At 39.7% G+C, this 26,717-nt stretch overlaps 6 protein-coding genes and 1 long non-coding RNA gene across 12 annotated transcripts in view; 5 read left to right on the top strand and 2 right to left on the bottom strand.

Moving 5' to 3' along the window:
- Positions 1-333: 333 nt before the first annotated feature.
- LOC102224347 (ras association domain-containing protein 7-like) lies at positions 334-6,493 on the top strand. 3 transcript variants are annotated; one of them, XM_014472689.2, is made up of 6 exons: positions 334-404; positions 1,641-1,775; positions 2,243-2,848; positions 3,369-3,646; positions 5,927-6,099; positions 6,259-6,493. In XM_014472689.2, the coding sequence occupies exons 2-5, from the start codon at positions 1,673-1,675 to the stop codon at positions 6,080-6,082; spliced, it is 1,143 nt and encodes a 380-aa protein (XP_014328175.1). In that variant the 5' UTR covers positions 334-404; positions 1,641-1,672; the 3' UTR covers positions 6,083-6,099; positions 6,259-6,493. The 3 variants fall into 3 exon arrangements, with proteins under 3 accessions (XP_014328175.1, XP_023187746.1, XP_023187747.1); XM_023331978.1 differs by having other exon boundaries at positions 5,927-6,103; positions 6,259-6,492; XM_023331979.1 differs by having other exon boundaries at positions 3,369-3,640; positions 5,927-6,103; positions 6,259-6,492.
- Positions 6,494-8,099: 1,606 nt separating this feature from the next.
- LOC106699947 (retinal cone rhodopsin-sensitive cGMP 3',5'-cyclic phosphodiesterase subunit gamma-like) lies at positions 8,100-9,370 on the top strand. Its single transcript, XM_023331900.1, has 3 exons — positions 8,100-8,769; positions 8,849-8,886; positions 8,964-9,370. The coding sequence occupies exons 1-3, from the start codon at positions 8,645-8,647 to the stop codon at positions 9,038-9,040; spliced, it is 240 nt and encodes a 79-aa protein (XP_023187668.1). The 5' UTR covers positions 8,100-8,644; the 3' UTR covers positions 9,041-9,370.
- On the bottom strand, positions 8,998-11,443 carry LOC111608348. Its single transcript, XR_002752616.1, has 3 exons — positions 11,353-11,443; positions 11,069-11,171; positions 8,998-9,081 (listed from the first exon to the last, which is right to left on the bottom strand). It is a non-coding gene; the product is annotated as an uncharacterized LOC111608348 (long non-coding RNA).
- A 182-nt stretch (positions 11,444-11,625) lies between these two features.
- On the top strand, positions 11,626-12,616 carry LOC102218990 (retinal cone rhodopsin-sensitive cGMP 3',5'-cyclic phosphodiesterase subunit gamma-like). Its single transcript, XM_005809493.2, has 4 exons — positions 11,626-11,728; positions 11,882-11,996; positions 12,072-12,109; positions 12,187-12,616. Coding segments are annotated over exons 1-4 (231 nt in total). The 5' UTR covers positions 11,626-11,727; the 3' UTR covers positions 12,264-12,616.
- Positions 12,478-15,340, bottom strand: LOC102224594 (guanylyl cyclase-activating protein 2-like). The gene is made up of 4 exons (XM_005809512.2): positions 15,049-15,340; positions 14,821-14,970; positions 14,040-14,136; positions 12,478-13,253 (listed from the first exon to the last, which is right to left on the bottom strand). The coding sequence occupies exons 1-4, from the start codon at positions 15,241-15,243 to the stop codon at positions 13,132-13,134; spliced, it is 564 nt and encodes a 187-aa protein (XP_005809569.1). The 5' UTR covers positions 15,244-15,340; the 3' UTR covers positions 12,478-13,131.
- A 2,015-nt stretch (positions 15,341-17,355) lies between these two features.
- LOC102224858 (guanylyl cyclase-activating protein 2-like) lies at positions 17,356-19,575 on the top strand. Its single transcript, XM_005809513.2, has 4 exons — positions 17,356-17,804; positions 17,879-18,028; positions 18,604-18,700; positions 18,794-19,575. Exons 1-4 carry the CDS (start codon positions 17,604-17,606, stop codon positions 18,913-18,915), a joined length of 570 nt encoding a protein of 189 aa, XP_005809570.1. The 5' UTR covers positions 17,356-17,603; the 3' UTR covers positions 18,916-19,575.
- A 2,180-nt stretch (positions 19,576-21,755) lies between these two features.
- The window catches only part of LOC102225117 (golgin subfamily B member 1-like), a 32,650-nt gene continuing 27,688 nt past the window's right edge, over positions 21,756-26,717 (top strand). For 3 of the 4 annotated variants that reach the window (XM_023332473.1, XM_023332474.1, XM_023332475.1), the window contains exons 1-4: positions 21,756-21,897; positions 24,799-24,857; positions 25,774-25,947; positions 26,224-26,361. In XM_023332473.1, the coding sequence (XP_023188241.1) occupies positions 24,813-24,857; positions 25,774-25,947; positions 26,224-26,361 (357 nt within the window). In that variant the 5' untranslated portion in view covers positions 21,756-21,897; positions 24,799-24,812. The remainder of the gene's footprint in view (positions 21,898-24,798; positions 24,858-25,773; positions 25,948-26,223; positions 26,362-26,717) is intronic. The other variant, XM_023332472.1, reaches the window with a different exon arrangement.

Below are 26,717 nucleotides of genomic sequence, written 5' to 3' on the forward strand. Positions count from 1 at the left end.
TTCTGGATGTAATATTAGACCTGTTAGTCAGACAGCTGGGAACTGATGGGAACGAGAAATATAAAATTTATTTCTGTCCCCAGATGATTAATCTAATGAAAACATAAAATAAATGAATAAAAAAAAATGACAATAAGGTCAGAAGTCATGATTGGTCAAACTAATCCTTTAACACCTGAGATGGAAGTGGCTCTCAGTAAAAAGCTCCAGTTCCTTCAGGCTGACATCACTTGATGCAGAACAGCCAGATGAGCTGCATTCCTCAGCTTCACTCCTCCTTCTCTTTCTCCTCCTCCTCCTCTTTCCTGGATGAAGTTTGTGTTTGAATGTTTTGGTCGCATTCATTCATCCGTCCAGCCATCCTCCACTCAGAACCTGAAGCACAGAGAAGATTGAACGGGAAGGTGAGTGTCGGCTCCGATTTCCTCTGATAGGAAGAAATAATTATTGAGCTTTTTGTCTGTAACTTTAAACTTTTTACATAAAACAGGTGAGTTTGTATTTATTACAATACTAAGAAAAGAATCAGATAAAACATTTATGAGTTAATGTGTGTCTTGTGCTTGATGAGCGCTGAGTTTGTTTTCTGGACCGTATAATTGTTATTATTTCTATTCATTTAAATGAATTGTCGCTAATTCATTTATTTCACATAGAAAATCTGGATAAAAATATATAAAAAAATAAAACTGTTATTCTGCATTAAATTTGACATATTTTTCTAATATGCAAAAATATAGAAACTACTAAAACACTGCATTTCAAATGTAAGGAAGTAAAGTTAATGTTTTTATTTGACTGCCTACTTTTTATTTGAAGGTGGATAGAAGCTCAACAACATAAAATCATGAAACATTAAAAAACAACAAAATAACTTTTTTATAATTGTAAAGTTTCAGTTTTTGACCATTTAAAATCACTGAGCTGCTTGTTGAGGGGCAGAAAATATTTTCAAAACCAGCTTTAAATCCTTAAATGAACAGAAAATAGAACCACTTGTGAATAAATAGAGCAGGTTTCCATCAGTGGGTGTTGATTGCAGCTCTGAATGAAGGTGATACCGACGTGAAGCAGAGTAAACAGAGACTGGAAGTATGTGAGGCGGAGCCTGAACCTGCAGGAATGTCGGCGCGTTCTGCAGCATTCCTGCCTTCAGCAGAAACCTGCAGACATGTGACTGCTGTTCAACAGGGGAAACACTTTATGTCTGAGAAACTACCTGCAGAGAGCAGGCAGGAAGGTTTTATTGGCAGCAGGATTAAATAAAATGGGTCAAAGGTGATTATGGAGCTCCTTTAATGACATAAATATATAAATCTGTTATCAGTTATAGTTGTGGCTCCAAACTCAGATCAGATGCTGTGAGGTGTGATAAGCTTTGAAATGTGTCTAAATCCTGGAGATGATGTGTAAAAACACTGAGCTGATGCTGGTTTTCTGATATCAGGCACATTACTGACAATGATCTGTCCAGTTTCAGATTTAGGTTTATTGTTTTATAGTAAAATTACTACAGTGAATCTGTGTTTGTTACATGTAGTAACAGGCATTTTCAAATGAACTGATCATTTATTTAACATTTTACTGTTTTCTGTTGCTTTAATGTGTATATTTATTGGCCTGGATGCCATGTTCTGCAGGTCACGGTCGGGTCGGGTCGGGTCGGGTCAGGATGGAGCTGAAGGTCTGGGTGGACGGGGTCGTCAGGGTCGTCTGCGGCCTTTCTCTCAACACTTCCTGTCAGGAAGTCGTCATCTCTCTCGCTCAGGCCATCGGTATGTAGTTCCTCTTCATCCCTGCGATCCAATAAACACTGAGTCATGGTGAACATTCACACTGCAACATGCAGTGTAAGGTTTGGATTTCTCTTACTGAGCATGCTCAGCTCCATTTTTCTGAAAGCTCTGCAAGCTGAAGGGAACTGATTTTAGAAAATAGTGAAAGAAGGAAAGTAGGAGAGTTTATGTCCATATATGAAGCACATCGATTAAACATTTTGTTTTAATTCCAATAAAATGAAAACTAGAGGTAGAAAACAGATAATAAAAGGAGGAGGACCAAATACAGAGCCCTGGGGAACTCCTTGGATAAATGCCACTGAGAATGGGTGATTTCTGTTACTTTTAGTACAAAAATTGTGTTTAATGACTTTTTAAAAATCTCTTCAGCTTGCTCGTTGCTCCGTAATCATAAAAAAATTAAACTTTTCTGCAGAAGATTGATGTTTTCCTTCTGCATGCAGGCCAGACGGGTCGGTATGTTCTGATCAGGAAGCTTCGGGGCTTGGAGCGCCCTCTGGTTGCTGACGACTGCCCCATGCAGCTGCTGGCTCAGATGGGTCAGCTGGCTGCAGAGGTCCAGTTCGTCCTGCGGAAAACGGGCCCCAGCCTCAGCGAAGGGCCACACAGACCCAGCAAGGAGAGCCATCGCCCCCTGCTGGTGCCCTCAGAACCAGAACCTCAGCATAAGGGCCCTCAGAAAGCCCTCTCCTTCAGTCTGGGCCCCTCAACGTTTCCCAGGAGGAACAGACCCAGCAGGAACTGGTCTCCCAGTCTGGAGGAATCAGCAGAAGAAAATCATCCGTCTGATCCTGAGAAGGAGGAGATGCTGAGGCAGATCCTGCAGCAGCAGATGATGCTGCAGGATCTGGAGGCTCAGATCGAAGCTCTGGAGAAAGACACCGAGTTATTTGAGCAGAAGGTCACAAATTCTGTAGTTCCTGATCCGATTCCGGACCTGACAGACGACCTGCAGGAGCTGGAGTACCGGCGGAAACAGTACGAGGTGGAGCTGATGTACGGAGAAGACTGGGAGGAGGAGCTGAAGGTGGAGCTGGAGCGAGAGCAAGGTAGACGATCAATCAATCAATCAATCAATCAATCAATCAATCAATCAATCAATCAATCAATCAATCAATCAATCAATCAATCAATCAATCAATCAATCAATCAATCAATCAATCAATCAAGTTTATTTGTAGAGCACATTTCTGCAATGATTCAGGTCAAAATGCTTTAAATCATGAAAACACAAAAAGTCCTAAAAACAACATAAAGTGGACAAACCAGAACAAATGTTAGACTTTGACGAGTTCCATCCTCTAAATCATTGATATTTATCAAATACGTTGGTTAATGTTCCAGTTATTATGGTTCAAAATCAACTCTAATCAGCTGGGTTTAAAGAATCTCAGTGTTTCGGCTGTTTTGCAGTTTTCTGGAAGTTTATTCCAGATTTGTAGTGCATAGAAGCTGAAAGCTGCTTCTCCATGTTTGGTTCTGAGAGGTCTGGATGTTTGACACAGCAGCAAATCTTTAATGTGTTTTTGTACCAAGTCGTCTCTAAAACCATCATCCTGTTTTCTACAGACATGCAGAGACGCCTGGAGCAGATTCACTCGTCTATAGACGACCAGAGTTATGAGATCAAGGTGCTCCAGAGCCGCTCCGACCACCTGGAGCAGGACCTACAGGACCGAGCCCAGACTAGCGCCCCGAGCGCCGAGGAGGAGGGGGCCCGGCTGACGGACGAGGCCCTCAGGTCGCTGACCCAGGAGCTCCACAAGCGGCTGCAGCTGGGCGAAGATCTGGACGCGGCGCTGACAGAGACGCAGTGGCAGCTGCAGACGGCAGAAGAAACGGTAAAGGTATACCACATCACCTACCATTCTGGGTGAGGGAGACGCTGCGTCACGCTAAGCTAACGGATGGAGACGAGTCTCAGCAGGGATGGGTGGCAGGAGGGAAAGTCTATGAGACGACAGCAGCTGCGTTTCCACTGACAGAACTGAGCAAAATGAAATGATAAAAATAAATGTGCTTAATGGAAATACGCCAATTCTGAAAAAGGTTTGATAAAAGCTTTTGCGCTAGAATTAGTTTGTTTTTTGGTCGTATCGAAATCACAGGAGTCACATGACCAGCATGTTACTACAGGCAGAGATGATGAAGAAGACGACAGGAAGTAGTAACAGGATGATGGTTTGTTTTTGTCATGTTTCAGACAATGTGCAGCCTGCTCCACCAGAGCTCTCACAGCATCACACATTTCATAAAAAGTGTCATTTCAACGAAGCTCTTCTACAAAATCACAGTATATGATTTCCCAAAACGCCACATACTTAGCCGCTCCCAAGTATAAGGAGTTTGTCTCCTCTGATTGGCTGATCGATGTTGAGCGCTGGCATCATGGATGAACTATGAATTCATCTCATGTAACTGTTTACATCCGTCGCTGCCATTATTTTTTTAAATTTGAAAATCAATCAGAAATGACTCACAACAAATGAAGAATTGTCGTTCTGTCGAATTGTATTAAAAACCAACATCAAATCAAACTAAACCTGAGCTGAAAGTTAAATAATAATTTCTTAAAGTGATCTGAAACACAAACAAAAATGTATTAAATAAAAATTGTAAAAACTTAACAAACATAATCTACATTCTAGATTACAAAGTGCTGACAGACTCTCAGCCACACCTGCAGTTTTATTTGTAATGATGCAGATTCTTCAGAGCAGCTGATGATCTGGTTGGACGGGAGCAGTTTCCAGTCAGAAGGTCAGAGACGGATGTCTGTCCCCTCCGATGTGTCCACTGGTCCCTTAAGATCAAAATGAGGCAATAATGAGTCAGAAAAATCTTTAAAATGTGAGACATTTAAATGCATTTAGTTGACAAATGATGACTTAACAGGAATAAACAGGAATAAAAGAAACAGACAAAGGGAACGGAGGTGAGACAGAGACAGACTGAGATCAGGCAAGAAGAGAAACCTGAGAACAGGAAGAACCGGAACAGACAAAGGAGCCGGATCACAAAAAGACAGGAAGGTGATTTATTCTCAGAAAAAACAGACTGTTCATGACAGCAACACTCAGGACTGATGACACAAACACCAAACCAAAGAAAAATTACAAATATTTCCACTTCAGCTGCAACTGAGAGCAAAAACTCTTTTCCATACACTTTCTATAATATTAGCTCTAGATTTTCAAATGTGAAGTTATGAAATCCACCTTTCAATCTTTTTTTCTTTTGTTTAGATATTAAAATATTTTATTGATCAAACATAATCATTATTCAAACCTTTCTTGTTGTTTTGAACTAAAAATCATCAGAAATATGACTGAGACATATTTTAGATGAATGTGAAACAGATGGTGCATCAACATTGTCCCTGTTTAATCCGCTGTAATTCAACTCAAGCCCGTTTTCCAGAAAGTTCTGTCCGACTGGGGAAATGTGAAAATGTAATCATATTTACCAGAGTTCAAAAAAGTGAACTCTGGGGCGGTTTGAATGGATGTATGAACGCCAAGCATACCAGAGATTGCTCCAAAAACAGGAAGTGCACTACAGTGCAGGGCATTCTGGGTAAATACAACCAAAACAAACCCGAGACTCTAGCGTTAGTCGTAGCCTTTAGCCAAAAACTAAAGAAAAATCCTCCAACCGCTAAAATTTGACGCCACTCTATTTTTATTTGGTGAAGAAGGAAGTTGCGTTCAGTGTCTTCAGATGTTTTTGTGTCGTTTCCTTCAGTAGTTTTTGGTGCAGCGCCCCCACAGGCCAGGAGGGGAACAGGTTGGTTTGATTCAGAGCAGAGAGAAAGAACCACAGCAGCTGGAAACGGAGCAGATGTTTCAGTTTTGGTCCCCAGTTGAACTGATTTTGCCAGTTTATTGGGTGGAAACACCCAGACAAACATGCTGATGTTCTGCATCTCCAGCAGCAGCAAACTTTGAACTTCCTCCAACTGCAGATATTAAATATCCACAGCAGTGAGAATCAGAATGACATAACATTCACCACTGCCACCCCACATCCCCACCCCTGGTGCATGGCTGTGTTAAGGTGTTTCATGGTGCTGGTTTGACTGCAGTTTGTTCCCCCTGATAACGTATCATCCCTCTGATGATCTCCAGGACAGACTGGAGCAGATCGATGGGCTGAACAAGGAGCTGAGGCAGTGTGACCTGCAGCAGTTCATCCAGCAGGCCGGTGGGAACCCGTACGCCGACCAGGGGGCCCCGCTGCTGGTCAGCGAAGTTCAGCTGAGCAAGACTCGCGTCAGGAAGTAGCGGCGGCCGGAGCATCAGTAGGTTAGCTACACACAGACCTGATTGGTTTTACTGAGTATTAAACTCTTTTTGTCACACATTTAAAACATATCCAGTGTATCTATATTTAAATAGTTTTCAAAATTAATGAATTACATAAATAACTGACTGTTATATGTTCTGTTTTTCTGCTGCAGGAACCAGAAGGAGAAACCTTGAAGTCCCGTTAAATGTGTGTGAGTGTGTGAATGTTGTGTTTGTTGGAATAACACACATCTCTTTGTACAGTTATTTAGCCTGGAATGTCACTTTTTATATGTAAAAATAAAGTTTTTTATTCCATCTCTGAAATAAACTCTCAGCAATTCATCTTTGCACCACCAGAGGCCGCCAAAGCTTAGTGATGCAAACATCTCTCCTGATAAAACGATCTCCTTTAATTGAGAGACTTTTATGAAGCTTACTGATTCATGCTAACTATATGTTTTTATATAGAAATGGTTAATATGGTAAAAAAAATATATAGTATATATTAAATAAAAGAAAAATATATAAAACATTTTGCAACTTTATACTCATCCCAGTTGCTAACATGCGGTGATGACGGTTCAGGTATTTAAAGGTTTTTGTTTCATCTCAGTCCTAAATTACAGCTGCTTGCTCGTCTCAGCTGTTCTGTTCAGGGTCTGGAATCATTTTAGGATTATACTCAATAAAAACAGCATTTGGTTTTCAGTTTAGATAAAATCACAATATCATCCTCTTAAACATTATCTTTAACTTTTTGTAACTGTTCTCATGTCATCTTTTTATCAAACATTTTTGCATTTTTTTACTAAAACTAATTTGCATTGGAGATTAGAATAATTTTAGTTGCAGAAAGTGGAAGAAGAGACTTGAAGAAGAAGTTGAGAAGTTTTGTTGTTGAACTAAATCTGTGCTAACAGACCATGTTGTGACCAAGGCTGGGCTGAGAGTTAGCAGATAAACCGACTCAGGACTAAAATCCCATCCTGGATGCAGGTAGGAAATGATGCCGTCCATCTGAGCTGATGTTCCTCATGTTCCTCTGGTCTCATGTGGATTTTTATTAAATTATACAAGAATCTCTAACTCTCTGTCTGTTACGCCTCTCAGTGAAGGAAGATTTCCCTGCTTGGTGTCCGAATTGTAATCAGGTGTTAGTGCAGCGGCCTCCAAACATGCAGCACAGAGGAAAGCTGTTGTCCTCAGGTGACCTTTTGACCTGCAGCCATCAGCGTCTGTGTGGGACGGATCTAAAACCTGAGACATGACTTTATGTCCTGATTCTTTAACCAAACCTGAAGTCTGGACCTGGAACAGGTCTCCAGATCTCTTTTAGCTCATAAGGTTTGTTCTGAGGTCCGATCTTTGACCCAGTCTCTCAGCGTCTGTAATCTGCAGCCCGTTGATCTAAACGCCTCTTTTCTGAATCCAATTGTGCCAAATTGGATCCGATTAGTTTGGAGAGAGAACAGACCAGTGAGCAAGACTTTCACAATTTAGTTTCTCCAAATCAGATTGTCCACTTATCCTCCAACAGGAACAGCTGAGATCTTCTCATCTGACGGGGAACAGGGCCCACAGCATCACAGGTCCTCCACCGTACTTAACAGTAAACATCAAGTGCTTCTTTGTCATATTCATCCATTGTTTCCCCTAGAATGCTTGAAGCTGAAAAATTCAATCCAAACAGATGTCTATTTCCTAGATTCCTGTAGTAAACAGCTTTTTTCCCTTTATTTATGCCAGTTACAAAACCTCAACAGCTGTCATACAAGCTAATATTAATAAAATCCAGCTTGTTCTCCAGTTGTTGTGCGTTATGGAGGCTTAGTCATAAGCCGGCAGCCTAAATCGGCTCTGGGAGAGGCGGTCGGTCCATGGAGGCGCATAAAGACGCTGCTGAGGCGAAAAACCAGGAGAAAAGAGAGACTGTGAGAAGAAAGAAGACTCCTTCTTTGTCTCACTGCTGCTTTTCATTTCAGTGACTAACCAACAGAAACAGGTAGGAGGATTTTTATTATATCAAATTTAAACGTTTGTCATGTGTCACCATTTTTTTATTTCAACTGAAAGAGTGAATATATGAACTATTTAGAGTCAACGCTGAATGTAAAGAGGGAGGGAGAAACTAAATATTCTGCAACGAAATATTGTCAAACTAACATAAGGATGGTAAAAAAATGAATAAAAATATAGAAAAACTTATTTAAAGCTGCAGTTTCTTCAGTTGGAGGACTGTTTATCTATATGTGCAAATTATATTCACAGCTCATAAATTACAATGTTTTAAATGCACTTTAGAGTTATCAGTATTTATCTCAGTGTTTGGTCTCCTTCCAATCAAACTTTTTTTTTTTACTATAATTTATCTAAAATAATATAAAAACATGCAATTAATAATGTAGTTTTGTCCAAATTAAGCTATTAAATATATTTAAACACATCTCCTACAATTACATCAACAGATGCATTCATGGCATGTGAAACAGGACAGTAAGGTCGTCTCCAGGGTGGTTGATGGTTTGAATCCGGTCTCTCTGTGATGCAGTCAGTAGGATGAACTCCACAGCAGCAGCAGCAGCAGCAGCAGCAGCTGGACGCACCAAGTCGACTCCACCAGAGCTGGAGCAGAAGGAGAGCCGGCAGTTCAAGAGCAAAGCTCCCCAACGAGGACAGAAAGGGTGAGATGACCTTTCACCTCAGACAGGAAGTTAATGAACAGCAGCAGAGTGAGAAATGTTTCTGTCTCCCTGAAAACAGAGTCAACAGCCACGACCCAGCCATGCAAGGTCTGGATGGTGAGTTTACTGGAGGTTTCCCAGTGGGTGTGATGGTTTCTGTGAAACATTTAACTGGTTTTGTTGGTTTGTTGCAGACGCTGCAGTGGTTTGTCCCTGGGAGGAATACGGAGACGTGGAGCTGAGCGAACTGGCCCAGTTTGGAACCGTTTAGCCCTCAGGAAGACTTCCTGCTGTTCCTGTTCCCCCTTCATCCTGAGGATGAGGAGCAGAAACATCACAGATCTACAAGCATAATAATAAATCATGAAGATGCATTCATGGACTTACATATGAACAGAAATGTTTATGATCATCTGTTTACTCTTCAGAGCCTTACAAGTTCCTGATAGTTGATGCAGCTGCTTCCAATAAAAATATAATATATAATATAATATTATATTATAATCTGTCTGTTTGCAGCGGATTATTAAAATCTGTTGAATATATTGAATAAAATAGAGAAACTAACTCTGCATTTAATTTTCTCATTCATTCTGCTGTATTTCACACAAAACCACTAATATTTCTCAAAGTTTGTAATTTTAAATAAAATTATTTTAGTCCTTGAGTTTTGTTTCTTTTAGGATTATTATTACATTCAGGGAAATCATCCAGTCACCGAGTTTGAATATCATTGACTCTGTTGGTGTTTCTTCCTAACATAATATTTTTTTAAAGGAGAGATAAAGTCAGAAATTTGGAGTCTTTTATTCAGTAAAGGTAAAAAAATTCCTCCTCCCCTTTAATTTCAGGAAAGTTAAGAGAAATTAAAAAATATTTTTATGAAAGTCAAACATTTTCTCATTCTTTAACATGGAGGTTATATTTTCAGTCAGGAGTTACAAAAAGGAAGAAGGAACAAAGTATGTAAGGGTTTGGATCAAGCTCCCAGTTTTCTGATTTTATTTGACACATGGAAATGTTGCACCGGTTCAGGAAAGATGAGCTGCAGGAGCCTGAAGGTAAAGTTTGATCAGAGCAGATTTTAAGGCTAATCTCAGAGAAACGGTGGTGGATTCACTGAGATTCAACCAGAATTTATCTCAAACAGTCCTGATGAAAAGCGTCTCAGTTGACTGGAGTTCATCAGATTACTGACAAACACCATCATGTCTGCTGTTTATGATTTTAACTGGCCATGTGGGAACAAAGGAAAGATCTTGTCTTTACCTGAAAACAAACAGATTTCTCTTTAATCTTTCCAAACAGAATGACTATGTTCACTGTTGTTCTGACTGAACGTAGCATGTTAGCTTCCTTAGGCTTTCTCTCTACCTTATACTGATTATTACACTAATCATCATCTGACTAGTAATGATTATTACATCACTAGTCAGACCTTAAAGAATAAATAAACCCCCAAACAACTTGCTTTGCAGATAAACTCTATAAATGGTTCTTTAAGTTGCTATTTCTATGTTTCTGTACAAATTGTGACGTTTTTATGTAAATGTGTTTAATATTCGGCCTAAAACCATCTCAGTACTGCAGTACTGCCCTCTGTGGGTTGACAGGTGGCTACTGCAGTTCATTTCTCCTATTGCAGCCCAGCTGTTGGTGTCTACATGACATCCCCACGTTTGGGTTTGAAACCATCTGACTGTAGCAGACTTGTGCATTATGCACAACTGTATATACTGTAAATATGATCCCTGACTAATTTCCAATATAATTCACTACTTTGTACTCAAGAACCACGTCTGTGTCTCATTAAGCTCATCTTCTTACATCAGCATCGATGCCATAAATTATGGCGAGTTAATCAGGAGATTCTTGGTAATGTTGCCATTTTTTGCAAATATTTCTAAAGAATTTTAGTTGCTGTTTTATTTTAGCAACAGTTGTTTCAGAGATGCTAACATTTTTAAAATTGTATTCTAATTTAAAGTCAAAAATACTTTAAAGATTTAGTACTGTTTATTTTATTCGTGCACACATTTAATCATATTAGAAATATTGCATCGCTCTGTTTGTGTGATGCTGTTTCTAAGCACCAGTAAAGCTGAACAGGTGATTTAGTTCAGGTGTCGGAAAGAGGATTCGGTAACACTCGCTCATTTGAAACAATCTATGAAGATGTTACACACACACACACACACACACGCACACACACACACACACACGCACACACACACACACACACACACACACACGTGTGTATCTGCAGATGCTGTTGAAAGGTTGAGGCTGATTCACCCACCTGCAGATTTGGACATGATCCTTGTTATGCAACGTTTATCTGTGTGACTCATCCTGTTGTCCCGGAGCAGACGAGCCGTTCAGCCACGTCTCTGTCAGCAGCGCTTTATTTTAATCAATTAAAATGGAGAACAATTACGAGGTAAAACACCGGAAAATAAATATTTCTAATTAGTGCTTAAAGGCCTTTGAGAATCTAAATCAGAATGACTTTCACAGAACAGAAAACCATGAAAACACTCAGTTTAGAGACCAGTTAAGCTAACAGAGAGGAAGTCAGAGTACCTGGAGAGAAACCCAGTGATCACAGGGAGAACTCCATGCAGAAAGACACCAGACTGGGCAGCAGTGTTCCCAACTGGCCTCCATGTTTCCCATGAAAGACAAAAATCCTAATTTTATTTGTCTTTGAGTCTCTACATTTCATAAACAAAGAGTCCCAACAAGCTGCTGTGGGTATCTTGAATTAATGAGGCTTAGTCATAAGTCTTAATCGGCCTGAGCGCTGAGGGGAAGCTGATCCCTGCAGGGTATAAAAGCAGACAGAAGGACGAGGAGAACCGAGACAGAGACCGCAAGAAGAAAGAAGAATCCTTCTTTGTCTTGCAGCTGCTTCTTATCTGGTCTGCAGAGAGAAACATCTCTAACATCTGGAAAACAAGTAAGTTCATTCACTTTTCAATGTTTATAGTCAGTATCATATTTACTTACATTCTCTGTTCTTTCACATTATATAGCAGAATTTAACCAACTTCTTCTAATGTGCCACAGATTCCTGTTTACTTATGAAATGTTTGGTTTTTCTGATGCACAGTGGAGAACATGAATGCATCATCAGTACCTGAGGCCGGTAAGCCCAGTCCAGCTGAGCTCAAGCAGAAGGACAGCAGACAGTTTAAAAGCAAAGCTCCCAAACCTGGACAGAAAAGGTGAGGAGAGTCTTCCCAGCACTCAGCTTTCAGGGTTTTCTTCTCTTTCTAATCCAGTTTTTATTTCTCCACCAGCTTTGACAGCGCTCTGCCGGGGATGGAGGGGCTGGACGGTGAGTCTGAGGGTCAAATTCAGCCTGGATCCTGGTGGTGTTGAGCTGTTCCCTCATGCTGCTCTGTTTCCCTGCAGATGCTGCAGTGATCTGCCCCTGGGAGGAGTTTGGTGACGTAGAGCTGAGTGATCTGGCTCAGTTTGGAACCGCCTAGATCCCAGTCAGAGCTGGAAAAGCATCCAGGAGGAGAAGAACGGGGTCTAGGCTGCAGGAGTCGTTTCACTGACCGACCGCAGCAGTTGAGCTATTGTTTGTTTTTTATTCATTTTTATTTATTTTTCAGCCAAACTGCAAGGTCAGAAACTCATCTCACTCAGTCATGTGATCGTACGATTTGATTTTAATTGATGACATAAAATTTTACCAGATTGTGTTGAAATTACTTTATTCTACTTTGAAATCAAATCTTCACCCATGATTATCGTGTTATAATAATAATGGATCCAAAGCTTTGCAAATGTCTGTGTAAACATGCAAATTTGTACAATAAATCAGTTTTTTCAGTCAGCTAAGTTTGTTCATCTGGTCTTAATGAGTAAAGAAAGAGAAACGAGTGAAGAGCAGCGTCTATCAGATGTCAGAATTAAAATGAAGAAGGTTTCTGTTCTGTTTACTTGTCGGGGTTTTGGGTTTTTACTGCACCGTCCTCCTTCACATCAGGATCGAATAGTTCCTGCACATTCGCAGCTTCTAGGATGCAACATGTTGAAAAGGTTTCAGTTTTAACCACAGAGGAATTTAAAAAGTGTTAAAATGACTCTCCAAAATATTCATGACTTCAGTGAATCATTATGAAGATCTAAAAATAACAGCAAATATCCAAACAGAGCAAATCTACTGAGAATGAAACCTGATAAATGTGGATATTTAGCAGTTAATTTGTCTGTATCTGATGACAGAAATCACTCGCCGTCTATCGGACCGGCCCAGCAGAACTTCTGCCACAGTAAGAGGTCCAGCTCCAAACTGAAAGGGGTTCAGAACAGTAGAGTTCATGAAGACGCTGCTCTCACTGCAAGGCATCATGGGAGCTTTCTGCAGTTTTGGGTCACCCAGCCAGAGGTGTTGACGTCCAGATTGAGGAGGTCCATGAGCCACTGGTCCTTTTTGGCCCCTTCCATGAACTCAGTCAGGGTTATCTCACCTGAGAGGACAGAGACCAAAAAGACTCTTGGTACCATGTCTTCATTTTTACAAAAGAACGAGTCACAACAAGCTGGTTTCAACTCATAAAGAAAAAAATCGAATAATAATGTCTTCCTTGAATCTCTCTGGGTGATCAAACACAATCTGCAGCATCATTTTAATAATGTTGGTACATAAAAAATAGGACATCATCAAACAGGAGTTATCAAGATAATTTGTCTCATTTATAGATTCATTACACATGGAGTGAAATATTTATCGTCTTTATTTCTTGTTATTTAGATGATTCTGGACCACAGAGAATGAAAACCTAATATTTTTGTGTCAGAAAAGTAGAATATTGTGGAAAAGGTTACAGCACATTGATAGAAAGTTGAGTGGAAGGAAAAAGTGCATGAGCAACAGATAACTGGAGCCTTAAGAAGTTTGTCAAGCAAAATCCATTCAGGAATCTCACAAAGAGCAGGACTGAGGCTGGAGGTTAAATCAAGCAAAAAGAGTCCAGACCAAACAGAGAGGATGTACAGAAATAAACATTCAGAGTCTGAAATTTCTGAATAAATATAATTTTATTGATCTGATGTAATATTTAAATTTTCAGAGACTCTGAATTCTTTCTAAGCCAGAATCATTAACATTACAAGCAATGAAGGCCTGAATATTTCCATCTGTCTATGAATCTATACAATCTATGAGTTTCCTTTTCTAAAAGAAATGGTAAAAAATCTGTCATTTTTTCACCATGTTCTAATTTTTGGAGCTGCGCCTGAATTTGTTCTCCTACCGTCATTGTTGTTGTCAACGAGATCAAAGATCCGATCACAGATCTGGGACGGAGTCAGTCCGACCTCGCTCTTCTGAAGTTTGATTTTATGAAGAATCTGTCAGAAAAATGTCAGAATCCAGGAATTTTAACTCAACTTTCACAAATGAACAATTTTCATTAAAAGCAAAACTGAAGGATCTCAGCATCAAAATGAATGGAGGATAGTAGAAAGTAGTGTAATAAATGGACAAATAAAAATAATGAGTAAAATTTGATTCAAATAAATTAGGACTGGATGGAGAGAGAGGATTCGCTGCTGCTGAAGGAAAAACCATCCAGTTCGCTTCGTCCAGAGGGTCCGAACTCTGCTTTACCCAACCGCTAACGTTTATCAAATGGACCAGTTCAACAATATGAAGCTAACTGGAAAAAGCTTCATTAAATCAGAAACCAGCCTATTGAGTAGCAGAGTTTCCCTTCATAACCCAGATTATGTGGTCTGCACATCCTGACCCCTCCGCCATGCCCAGGACACCTGAGCCGTTGAACCACCTGATCTCCAGGTTAAAGGTACTTAGGATCACAACTGCTCAACACTTTTTCCGTCAATGGAGCCACATAACATGACCTTAGCCTCTTGCCCTAATCCCAGATTACCGGGGCACTAAAGTCCACCTTTAGGAGATTCCTGCTGTAGAAAAACTTGTTAATATTTCACAGTTTGACTCGTCATCGTTGTATCTCTGCTCCCATCAGACGTTTCTGTCAATAACTTTTGGATAAAGCAGGTTTTCCTCACCCTTATGAGGAGCTTCACCTCGTTCCGGTCCAGCTTTCCGTTCCCATCCCGGTCGTACATCTTGAAGGACCATTTGAGATGATCTTCCAGATTTCCTCTTAAGATCAAGTTTAGGGCGGCGACGTACTCTATGAAGTCCAGCGTGTTGTCCTGTGGATAAACCAGGCAGAGTTACACAAACCACACCATGGACCTGATTTCTGGCAGGCAGAGTTAACAATCCTTCACCTGGTTTGTGTCGAAGGAGCGGAAGATCGTCTCGAGGAAGAGGGAGTCCTCCGGCGATCTGCTCTGGACGCCGAAGATCTTCTTGAACTCGTGTAGATGCAGGGCGCCGCTGGGACATTCCCTCAGGAAAATGAGGCACATCCCCTGAATCTGAGCCACATCCTCCTCATCGCTGCTGCTTTGTTCTTGTCTCATTGCTGCAAGCTGCTTGGGTCAAAACGATTCCTGAAGATTTGACAATAATCAGGAGGTTCTGGCCGTCTGTCCGTTGCGAAGGCTCCGACTGACTCGTGTAAAGAGATCAGCACCACTGGCCCGTTTCTCCTGGGAGGCATGCTTCCCAGGCATTAAGCTCATTAGCTTGTTAAACTCTTGCATAAAATCCAACCTCTTGAAATAAATCTACTGTTACCTCATTTGACTCGCAAATACACACATTTAGTAAAAAGTGATTTTTCATCATGAGGTTTGAAACTAATTGTTTATCCATTTTTTTTGACCCAATGCAGATGTTTACTTTACAAATATCTCACCAACATTTCAGCCACACTTCTCAGACTTTTCATCACTTTCACACTCAGAGGAGGTCAAATAAAACCAAGGGAGGTTTCAGCAACCAGCAGCTTTCTTTGACTTGTCTGGAGATAAAAAGGACTGAAACTGAAATCTTTTAAATAATTTGTTTATGATATTCATTTTTTCTGTTTTGCTACAAATCTTTAGTAAACTCTGCAAGCCGACGCCAGTGTTGGCCAGGGTTCACCTGTAAAAGAGATTTTTTTTTTTTTTATCTCAAAGGGATTTTCCTGGTGAAATACAGGTTAATAAATAATAATATATCATCAACCAGTCAGTTTTGATGGGGTAGAAGTCAGTCTGCTGCCCTCTGCTGACGTTTTTCTGTAATGCTGAGAAAAACGTCAAGTCAAATCTACTTCCAGGCCACAAATAAATGAATAAATAAATATTATTATTTTGTGTTCTTTTATATACTCAGCTTGGAATATTTTATTCCATTGACTGTGATATAGGAAGTGATGCAATTGTGTAAATATTTGAAAAGCTGAAGTTTTGGTGCTCGCAGCTGATTTAATCACTTTTAATTAAAAATATTTAAACTTCTTGATCTGGAAGTTGATTGTGGATTTAATGCAAAATGTTAAAATCTTTCATACACTGTATCTTAGTCTGACAAGTTCCTGTTGCATCATTTTATTAATTAAAACATGTTTTTCTTCTCACCTCAACAGTAAAGGCTCTTCTGATTTCTTACCAACTTCCAGACTGGAAAATTTCGGTGTCTCTTTAAATCTAACGAGGCTGTCAGTGTGAGGATACGAAGATGAATAAAACTTTAAGTTACAGATTCATGTTGTGCTTCAGCTAAAAATGAACAAATGAATGTAGATTCCTGCAGTGAGGATGAGGGACTTTGACTGGACCGGGGAACTCATGGTTAACCAGATCAGCAGGTTAAAGATAACCTGCAGGGACAAGTTTCCTGTTTTTACTACAACTTATAAACCTGATATTCCAACCGATCTTCAAAACAGAGGAAGCTTTTAAAATGAGGAGAATTCATTAAAAAGACACACTGATGATTTTTCTCACCGCTTGACATTAAATCAGACCAAACCTTTTCAGCTTCGGACCATTTTTATTGAAAATCTCTGTGATTTTCAATAAAAATGTTATAAAGTGTTCTTCATATTCAGATTTTTACATTAGAAAATCTTAAATGATGAAACGTCTGAAAGGAAACCCAAAGTCACTCTAACAAATACCCAGGAAATGACTCCACATCTCTTCATTTAGATCAGAAACACTAAGAGATACGTTTTGCCTTTTGGTTCTGCTTTAATTGATTGTGGGATTTGATTATTGATAATAAAATCAGGCTGAAAAACAAACGAGGACATCTGGTGGGTGGAACAGGGAAGTGCGGGAAGAATGGAAAAGAAAACATTTCAACTGGAGATAAATACACCTGATCAAGTCTCTGTGTATATTAGAAACATTATGGGATATTTTAAGCTTCTCAGTCAGTTAAACTAATATTGATTTACAATTCAGCAATCAAACAACAAAGGTGTTAAACTCAGTTCTGAACATAAAGACACTGATAATGCAGCTCGTTCAGAAGCTGTTTATATCTTTGCGGCTCCAATCACAGGACTGTTTTCTGTTCTCCTGCCAGGTCAGCCTGGGTAAACCGCCTCCTCACACGCTTCATCGGATCAACACATCGACAAACACTCGCTTACGCTCTGGTGGATTCAGCCTTTTAATCTCTGCTCCTCTCCACAGTCAAACACTCTGCAGATTAGTTCCCCAACTTTATTTCACTGCATGGTGGAGAAGGAGCAGCTAGGAAATATTCCAGAAGTTTCCTTAGAGGTTGGGATTTGTTTGGGATATAACTGGATCTGTTCAGTAGGTGTTCCTGAAGTAGGAGAACCAGTTCTGGAAAGGTCCGAGCAGACCGATGGGATCCTGATGTTCCTGCTCCGTAATCCGACACCTGAGGGGATTCCTGCTGCCTCCTGCCTGAAGTCATGGGTCAGGTCCAGGCCACCACCGATACAGAAGTGACTCTGCAGAACATTCAGGAACTGTACCGGAAATTCACCGATGAATGTCCGAGTGGAAACCTGCACCTGCATGAATTCAAGAAAATCTTTGGCGTCAGCAGCAAATCATCAGAGGAGGAGGTGGCTTTCATTGAACTTGTCTTTAAATCCTTTGATACCAATAAGGTAACGTGTGTTTTGGTGTGGAAAAAGGGTTAGGATTCAGTGATCCACAGAGCATCTCTCCTGGTTCTGTTTAGGACGGTAAGTTGGACTTCATGGAGTACGTGGCAGCCGTGAACCTCGTTCTTCGTGGAAAACTCATCGACAAACTGAAGTGGTCTTTTAAAATTTACGACAACGATGGGAATGGCTGCCTGACCAATCAGGAAGTGAGGCGTATTATCAAAGTGAGTCTTCAGTGCCAGGTTTTTAAAAAGTCTTATTGTTTCATGAAAAGCATTTGGAGCAGCTGGAAAGTTTAACATGAACCTGGTTGAGCTTTAAAGTAAACTATTGTGAACCCTGGAGTATTTTAAGCAGCACAGAGAAGCTGTTTACTCCAGATAATCCTCCTCACTTTACAACCTGCAGGCTGTGAAACATGGTAGTAAATACAGTCATAAATATCTCTTATAAATGTTTGAAAATGTGGTTCTGAGGTTAAATAACTTCTGTTTTTTATTTGTTGTTTACACTTTCACTTCAGAGCCGTTGGCATTTTGCTTTTTGGAGACAAATTGTTGCAAAGCCGCCATCTAAACATCTCAAACTATGACCACAAAAACACTGTGCAACTTTTGGTAGAAACCAATTAAGAAATATTAGCAGGGAAGCAGGGACCATCTCTGCATCTCCATCAGCTTTTAGAGAAATCATAAAATAAATTAATTTGTAGAAATGAATGAACATATTCACAATTTTCGTCCAAAATCATGGTAATGTTTGCTAAAATATTGACATAATCATGTTTCTTTTTATCCAGATCATCACCAAAATTAAATGGCATAATGATTCGAATGTGGAAACTGTCGACTACATCTGCGACAGGATATTTGAGCTGACGGACAAAAACAAAGACAGTAGGTGAAAACATGGAGGAAGACGCTCCGTTGGAAATGAACAGTATTGTTTCCTTTCAGTGTGAACTCTTAAACTTTGTGTTGTGTCTGTAGGTCAGATATCTCTGGAGGAGTTTATTGAGGGAGCAGAGAAGGATCCGTGGCTCATGGAGCAGCTCCGACTGGACTTGGCGCCTAAAACCTGGTTCATTAAAACCCAGCAGAAGAAGAACTGAGTCCTCCAGACTGCAGGAATATTCAGCCTTACCATCAACAGACACACTGGACTAAACCTCAGCGGCCAGCCTTAATGTTCAGGTTCTGTTTTTCTGGGAAAAGGTTTTTCCCATTTTCCTTCAAAATAATCCATATTTGCCAACAGAACTTAGCATTTCAGCAGGTTGGCGCGTCCTGATAGAGGATCTTCAGCCGTTACTCTGGGAAAGTGGATTCTGTCTGCTGAGCCGTTGCTCTGCAGAGCTGGACAAACGTTTTGGATCGACACATTTTCATTTTTCAAGCAGAAGCCTTTTGATCTTCGCTCGGTCTCATTTAAAGCTTATTCCATTCCTCTCACTGTTTGAACTTTTGCTTCAACTTTTGGAAATTTCCAAGTTTGGATTAATCCAACAATTTGTCTGTAACTGATAACTACAGGCTTAAAAACACCTTTTACACTGTTGTGACCTCATATTTAAAAAAGTCTAAACAACCTTCCTCCAACATGGAAGGTTGATGTTTCTATTGTACAACTTTCTGAACCACATTTTGTCTCTTTTGCTGAACAGAAAACCCATACGAACACCAGAACCAGGAGTCTGTAGAACCCAAACTACAAGCTCTTAGGTTTGGCAGCTCAACTTTATTTTATTTAAGGATATTGTGCTTTTATTCACCTTCAGATGCACACATACTTTTCTGCAAACAGATAAATTAACATAAAAAAATTCAGAAATATTATAAAATATACTTTCTGAGATCAGTGACCAAACTGGACTCTGAAAACGTGTAGATTTTATTTCTGAAAAGATGATTATTATCTCATTTGTCATCAATTTAAATGGAAATAAGAGTAGAAAATAACTGTAGATATGCTTTAGATCAGGGGTGGGCACTCCTGGTCCTCGAGGGCCGGTGTCCTGCAACTTTTAGATGCATCTCTACTTCAACACACCTGAGTCAAATAATGAGGTCGTTAACAGGACTCTGGAGAACTTGACTGCACTTAGGAGGAGATTCAGCTGTTGGATTCAGGTGTGTTGGACCAGGGAGACATCTAAGAGTTGCAGGACACCGGCCCTCGAGGACCGGGAGTGCCCACCCCTGCTTTAGATGGTTTTCACTTTGGTCTGTAACTGTTTTTCCCCCTGTGCCTGTTTTAAAAAAATGATCACAACATGTTTTTTACCTGAAACGTTGCAAAGCTTCATTTAGAAAAATCTACAATAAAACTGGGGAGCAATTTGAGTCATCTTAGCTGCTCAAACTCTTCATTAGACTCCACTTTTACTGAAAAATAAATGAAACATTTGGAAAAATGACTAGTTTGATTCTCTTTACACTTGACTTTGTCATCATTTATGGTTTTAATGGGTTTTTTCAGATTCCCATCAGCGATGTGTTAGTTTCTGTGTTTACAGGAATCAGACTGCAGATCCAAACGATCCTCCAGTCGCTTCATGCAGACCTTATGGGGGCTTTTACTCTATTGAATTAGACGGACTATTCTTAGCCTGTAAGGCTCCTTAACCGCCAGAATTATATCTGCTGCCTTCACACAGACGCCTTTTTACTTCCACGCTTATTTTTAAGATTAGGAGGAGAGATTAGAAGGCCAAGGAATCAGGCTGAGACAGGTTTCTTAGAGTGATGGAGCTGCGAGTGTTTCTGGAACATCAACTGCAATCAGAAACTCGATCCAGAATAATCCACTCACTGATCTACCAACCAAACGGAGCTTCTAATGAGGAGAAGAAAGACTACATTTACCCCAAAAGATAGTTTCACTCTAATGGTGCAGAAAAGCAAATAGTGTTTAATGATCAACATGGAAAAGAAGTTAAAAGCAAAGATATAAAAGTGTTGCAACCATAACTGCCTCATTTCAAAGGGAATAAATCCTGGAGAAAAAGTAAAAACAGGTTCCTCAGTTTGACTGCAGCTCCAACAGGAATCTGTTGGTAACTACAAGTAAATGAGTCTGAGGGATTAGATAACCATTTTCAAAAGATGATCTGCAAGAAGAGTTATTGTATTATAAGCAAACAATGTATTGTCTTTATAACTGGGAGCTGCTGATTCAAATGTTCAGATAATACCTGAACTATGACCCCAAATGAAAAGGGATGGACGGAGACCAGAGAGCAGAGGGAGAAGGAGGAAGTTCAAACCATCCTGTCCATCAATCATAATGGGTAAGGATCATATCACCGACCCAAACGTCTCTCAGTAGAACCGGGTGACCATCTCATTTCCCCCAGTTTTATAAATCAAAACTGCCTCTGACACTGCAAGGCAACCAGACTCACCAAGGTGCAGGACTGGAGGCTGAGGAAGGAAAATACATTATGAATTCATTTGATATCTATTTTTTTTCTCCCTCGCCTTTAAAGATCCAAGAGGAATCGCTGATTCATTTTGTTTTTTGTACAATAAAATGTGAACAAATCTACTTACGTTTGAATTTTTAAAAGTAAAAAAACAAGGAGGCATGTTTTAAATAGTTAATAAAATAATAGTAATCCACTTTCTCATTGTGTACTCACATGAAAAGGAAGCAATTTCAAAATCTTTTTTGAATCTTCTTAGGTTGGAAGCAAAACCGGAAATGATATTCATGTAGTTCTCCTGGAAAATATTCCTTCTTTGATTCATATTTTACGATAAGAACAAAAAAAAAATAGCAGGAAAAACAAATGACAACAGAACAGAAGACTTTATTCCTTACCTGTATTCCTGTGATATACATTTTAGATCCATGCGAATGTAATTTATTGGAAATATCTCTTTTTGTAGCTGCTGATGGAAAAAGCGTGAAAAGGTTTTTTCTTCCTGTTCGAATTGCGCATGCGCAGACGTTTCTCAGTCTGTTGACAAATGTGTCCAAGACCTCTGTCCCGTTGAAGATCTGTACTCTAAATGTAATAAAATGTAACTTTGCCGGACTCTTCTGGACCAGGTGTTGACTCGGGTGGGTTCTTCATGAACTTGTGAGCGCGGTAAGCTTTCAAACTGAACAGCCTGCGTGTTTTATGACCCGCCGGGGAGCCGAGAGGCGTTTAAATGGTTAGCTAAGAAGTTAGCTCCAAGCTACTGGACGGTGTGTGGCCTTAGCCTGGTTTAAAGCAGCGTTTTAATCTGCTGACATGTCTGGGCCTGTTGCTGAAGCCTTAAGGTGTATCTACGGCGTCTGTATTGTGTTCATAAAATGTAATATATGGATTTGGAAGTAAGAAAATAACAGCAGTTGATAATCTGATCAGGAATGTTTTTAATTGGCTCCTGCTCTGCTGGATTTGGGCTGGTTGTAACTGTTGCTCCTCATAAACTCGGAGATTAGCCCAGTTTAATGTGTCAGAGCTGCACCAGTTTGTAAGCTGCTGTGGTGACAGAACCAGTCTGACCGGATTTTTATCTGCACTCTGACTCTGGCTGGACAGCCAACAGGCTCAATGAATGAGGCAGATCATGTGTTGAACAGGCCTCGGGTCCTGACAGGCTGGCTTGTTTCTGCCTCAATAGGAATGTTGTGTTTCTATAAATGAGTGGAATAGTTGGAAAGATTCACCAGACAGTTTATATCCTACATAAACTGGTTAAACAGAGAGAAAAGAGCCTTAGGAGGAACGTTAATGTTCAGATATTACACATTACCATCAGCTGTAACAGATATTCAATGTCCTGTTTATTTATTTTTATTTAATTTCTCAGCTGCTGTGCTTTTAATTTTTTAAAATGGTGTTGATCAGTATTTTTTCACATTTTCTGATTGTGTTTTTCTATTTACTGGCTGCTTTTACACTTATTTAAAGTCCCATATTAGAACTAATATTGTTAATATAATTGTTTTATTGCGTGCTACGCTGGTTTCTGGGATATATCAATTGGTCAGGAATTAAATATTCATATATATTTTTATATTTTCATATTATACTAATAGACAGAACTTGCATTTCAATCATTTAGCCATAAAATCATTTAAGCACTGCTTTTTAAATTATTTAGATTTTTTCTTTGATTATTGAAACTAGTTTTTAGAAAATCTTGGCTTGATGATTTCAGCTGCGGTATCTTCCTGTTTTCTGTTTTTCTGTGCTTCCTTCAGTCACTAGATGATCATTATTTCCACCCAGCAGAGGAGCAGAAAACTTCCCTGCCAGAACCAGACGCTGACATGTTGCTGGTCTGGGCTGCAAACAGCAACGTTTTTATTGAATTATTCTTCAACAGAACCAGTCAGAACCAATTCAAATGAGTCCCAGCAAAGGACCGTTTGTTTTTGATCATATAGCAAATAATTTATCTGCTTTTTATCTGCTTGGCCAAACGAAAGAATAGAATATTTTCACAGGGACTTGTAAAATAAACTAGATATTTTTAATCTAAATAAAGTTTTTCCTTATGTTTAAAAGCCAGACAGCAGGTATATTGGATATATTTTGTTTCATACCTGAGATTTTTGTCATTCTCCCAGCAGCTGGTTAAACATCCTGCAGGAGTTTTTCTTCTGTCCAGCGGTGAAAGGCTTGGCTCCTGTCCCAGCGATCACATGACTTCTGACCTCAGAGCGTTTCTGCTGAGGTCAGAGGTCATCTGATTCCCTCACATGGTGATGATGAATATTTAAACATGAGAGTCTTTGTTAGCTGGCTCTGGTGTTTCAGGCTCCATCCAGAGAACCGTTTGGATCCTGTCACAGAAACAAAGTTATATGGACTATATGATGCAAATATAACTATAATATTTGACATGGATTAAATTTCTTGCACAAGTTCGAACCAGACACTGTGCATGATGCTGCCACCACTGTTGGTTCAACTGCAAAGAGAAACGACCGGCTGGTTGTTGGTTCTAAAGTTTAAAAATAAATTCTAGGTTCTTTAGGATAAAGTTTAGACCTTCATGAACGTGATGAGTGGCGGGAAGCTTTAGGCCTCTTAGGGAAGTAAATGGAAAACTGGAAACTGCATCAGAGAAGGAAGTTAATGATCAAACTGTTCCTCCAGAACCACAGATGGAAAATAATTGTTAAATGGATTCATGACCCTACACTGGTCCCATGTGAACCACATGTTTGGTGTTGGAAAAAATAATAATTTGACAGGCTCTTTGTTAATTTTCTCAAAATTCATAATAATCAGCATCAGTAGCATGTTTTAGTCAGGAGGATTAATGACAGAAATAACATCAGAATCAGATTAATTCATTCATAACTCTATCTCTAACACATGCAGATAACCCAGAGGAAATAATAACTAGTGATGCACCAATCTGAATTTTCTCCCTGATTTCTGATTTTCTTTGAGATTTTTATCAAGTTTATCTGATTCTGATTACAAATTGTAATAACGAAAACACATAAAACAAAAAGAAATGAAATGTTTTAAACACAACATAAAATGGACCAATTACAAGATAATCTCCATTTAAGTGTCCATCCCTGACCTTTATTAATGTATTATATGCTGTTGGTTTGAGTTATTATAGACCAAATGAGTTGAGTTTAGAAAATCATGTGTTTCATGTGTGAACAGATCACTAAACTATGCCGCTGCTGAGGATTTATGAAGGACTCAAACCATTAAAGATAATTTAAACTGGGTAGAAAAACATTGAATGTTTCTTTATTTGAGCTGCAGGACATTAATCTGATTTGACTGGTCCGTGTTTCTCCTAGAAATACCTGAACAGCAGCCTTTTGTTGGAATGTGAAAGAGAAAGCTGACTTCCTGTGTCTCTCTCTGTGTGTGTGTGTGTGTGTGTGTGTGTGTGTGTGTGTGTGTGTGTGTGTGTGTGTGTGTGTGTGTGTGTGTGTGTGTGTGTGTGTGTGTGTGTGTGTGTGTGTGTGTGCGTGCGTGCGTGCGTGCGTGTGTGTGTGTGTGTGTGTCTGTGTATTCCAGGGCTCTAATCAACCATGCTGAAATGGTTTTCTGGGGAAGAGGGAGAGCCCGGCTCCTCTGTAAGTCCTGAATTTGCATAATTTAAAAATACACTACCGTAAATGATCTAAAAGAGCAAAAAGAAACATTTTTGAAATAAAATATCATTCAGTTAGAGGTTTGGTTCAGCTGTCTGCAGATTTTAGATGCATTTCTGCTCCAGATGGTGAATTCCCTCCTCAGCTCCAGTCTTTCAGCTCAGACTCGGAGCAGTGATGCATCGCTGCAGGATGGTAGCTCTCCAGTTATGGAGCAATAAAATGATCCCATACTTTTAATCTGCTGCATTTTTACAACCAGCTTTCACCAGCAGTGGTAACGTTTGAAGCTCCAGGTATTTCTGACTTTATAACTTCAGGTTTATCTGTGTTAATGTTGAGCTTCATGTCCAGATTAACAGGAATCAGTCAAACTGCTGACCTTGGTGCGTTTCACTGAGCTACAACTTCCTGTTTGAATCCCACTGAACTGTTTTCAGTATGAAGGCAGTCATTCATAATATTGTTCAGTTGTTATCTAAGATGAGAAAAGGCATATTGAAATGCTGTATTTGCTTTATTCAGAGCAGCATTTAGAAATAATTGTAAAATTTTTGTATTTAACCAGTTAGTTTATTTCTGTGCTTCAATGTAAAGTAGAAAGTTTGCTGCATGTCTCTCACTCTCTCAACATCTGCCATAAATCCTCAGGAAACTTCAGTATTTATATTTATAAAGTTGTTTGAAAAGGATGAAAAATTAAAGTTTACGTCTGGAAATCTGAAGTGAAAACTGAAGGAGCTGTTTAATTAGAAACCTGTCAGTTATTCTGATTATTTTCACTGCATTTCTGTTATAAATCATAAAAAGAATCAATAAGTTCTTAGTAATATGCTTTGGCTACATAAAGTTTTATCCAGAAACAGATTGATCTGTGGTTTTCATCGTTCCTCCTCAGGGCGCCGGCTCCCCTCGCGGCGCTGCAGCCGCTGCAGGTCCTGTTGGCGCTGCAGAACTTCCTGTGGAGGAAATGGCGGAGCGGCTGATCCAGACGGAGCAGCTCGTCTCCCAACTGAAGGAGCTGATCCGGGAAAAAGACGCAACGCTTCGCTCCAAAGACGACCAGCTCAAGGTGAGGGCGGCTCCCTGCCAGGCTCCGCCCACTCTGGATGGCTCCGCCTACAACCTGGAGCTGGATCTGGTTAACCTTTAACCCCTGGAGGCAAAGTCCAGCATTCACTGAGAGACGGGATGTGAGACAAGAACTCAGTGAATGTTTGACCTGAACGCCAAAACAAAGGCAGAAATGAACAGAACCATATTAAACAGTATTGATTATCCTCCATAATTAATGCAGCTTCAGTTGCTCTGACTAAACCGAAGGTGATTTGTGGGCTTTGTGCCTCAGGGGGAGAAGGAGGCGTGTGAGGCCAAGCTGTCTAAGCTCCGCCTCCAGAACAAGGCCAAGGTGACGTCTCTGACATCACAGCTGGAGGAGCTGAAGAAACGGCAGGGAGAATCCGGAACGCCGACTCACAGCAAGAAGGTCTGAGGAAAGACAGGATCTCCACTAACAAATGAACTCTACAGATTTAAGTTACTTTCTTTGCTATTTTCATTGTATTATTATTATTTTTTTAGATTTTATTATTTAGTTTCTTGTTTTACTTTAAAATATGTTATAGATGTTATTCTGCTACATATTCTAATATATTTATGTTGTATTTTACTTTGCTTTGCTTCTAATAAATTACATTTTTTTTCATTTTTGTTAAATTTTATTTTATTTTTAGTTTTTATTGAGTGATCTTATTTTGTTTTTGTATGGTAGGATATTTAATTTTTTCAGTTTTGTTTTACTGAATCATATTTAATCTCCAGTTGTTTCTTTTTTTACTTCTT

This window comes from Xiphophorus maculatus, chromosome 4, assembly GCF_002775205.1.
Source record: "Xiphophorus maculatus strain JP 163 A chromosome 4, X_maculatus-5.0-male, whole genome shotgun sequence".
NCBI classification, from domain to species: Eukaryota; Metazoa; Chordata; class Actinopteri; order Cyprinodontiformes; family Poeciliidae; genus Xiphophorus; species Xiphophorus maculatus.

What these genes read in the sequence shown, in the direction of transcription:
- LOC102224347 (XM_014472689.2), top strand. Translation starts at nt 1,673, where the DNA reads ATGGAGCTGAAGGTCTGGGTGGACGGGGTCGTCAGGGTCGTCTGCGGC. An exon ending in CTCTCTCGCTCAGGCCATCG is followed by an intron (nt 1,776 to 2,242) that starts GTATGTAGTTCC and finishes TTCTGCATGCAG; the next exon opens with GCCAGACGGGTCGGTATGTT. An exon ending in CGGCAGAAGAAACGGTAAAG is followed by an intron (nt 3,647 to 5,926) that starts GTATACCACATC and finishes GATGATCTCCAG; the next exon opens with GACAGACTGGAGCAGATCGA.
- LOC106699947 (XM_023331900.1), top strand. Translation starts at nt 8,645, where the DNA reads ATGAACTCCACAGCAGCAGCAGCAGCAGCAGCAGCAGCTGGACGCACC. An exon ending in CCCCAACGAGGACAGAAAGG is followed by an intron (nt 8,770 to 8,848) that starts GTGAGATGACCT and finishes CCCTGAAAACAG; the next exon opens with AGTCAACAGCCACGACCCAG. An exon ending in AGCCATGCAAGGTCTGGATG is followed by an intron (nt 8,887 to 8,963) that starts GTGAGTTTACTG and finishes GGTTTGTTGCAG; the next exon opens with ACGCTGCAGTGGTTTGTCCC.
- LOC102218990 (XM_005809493.2), top strand. An exon ending in CCCAAACCTGGACAGAAAAG is followed by an intron (nt 11,997 to 12,071) that starts GTGAGGAGAGTC and finishes TTTCTCCACCAG; the next exon opens with CTTTGACAGCGCTCTGCCGG. An exon ending in GGGGATGGAGGGGCTGGACG is followed by an intron (nt 12,110 to 12,186) that starts GTGAGTCTGAGG and finishes GTTTCCCTGCAG; the next exon opens with ATGCTGCAGTGATCTGCCCC.
- LOC102224594 (XM_005809512.2), bottom strand. Translation starts at nt 15,243, where the DNA reads ATGAGACAAGAACAAAGCAGCAGCGATGAGGAGGATGTGGCTCAGATT. An exon ending in GCTCCTTCGACACAAACCAG is followed by an intron (nt 14,971 to 15,048) that starts GTGAAGGATTGT and finishes GTTTATCCACAG; the next exon opens with GACAACACGCTGGACTTCAT. An exon ending in CGTTGACAACAACAATGACG is followed by an intron (nt 13,254 to 14,039) that starts GTAGGAGAACAA and finishes CTGTCCTCTCAG; the next exon opens with GTGAGATAACCCTGACTGAG.
- LOC102224858 (XM_005809513.2), top strand. Translation starts at nt 17,604, where the DNA reads ATGGGTCAGGTCCAGGCCACCACCGATACAGAAGTGACTCTGCAGAAC. An exon ending in AAGTGAGGCGTATTATCAAA is followed by an intron (nt 18,029 to 18,603) that starts GTGAGTCTTCAG and finishes CTTTTTATCCAG; the next exon opens with ATCATCACCAAAATTAAATG. An exon ending in GACGGACAAAAACAAAGACA is followed by an intron (nt 18,701 to 18,793) that starts GTAGGTGAAAAC and finishes TTGTGTCTGTAG; the next exon opens with GTCAGATATCTCTGGAGGAG.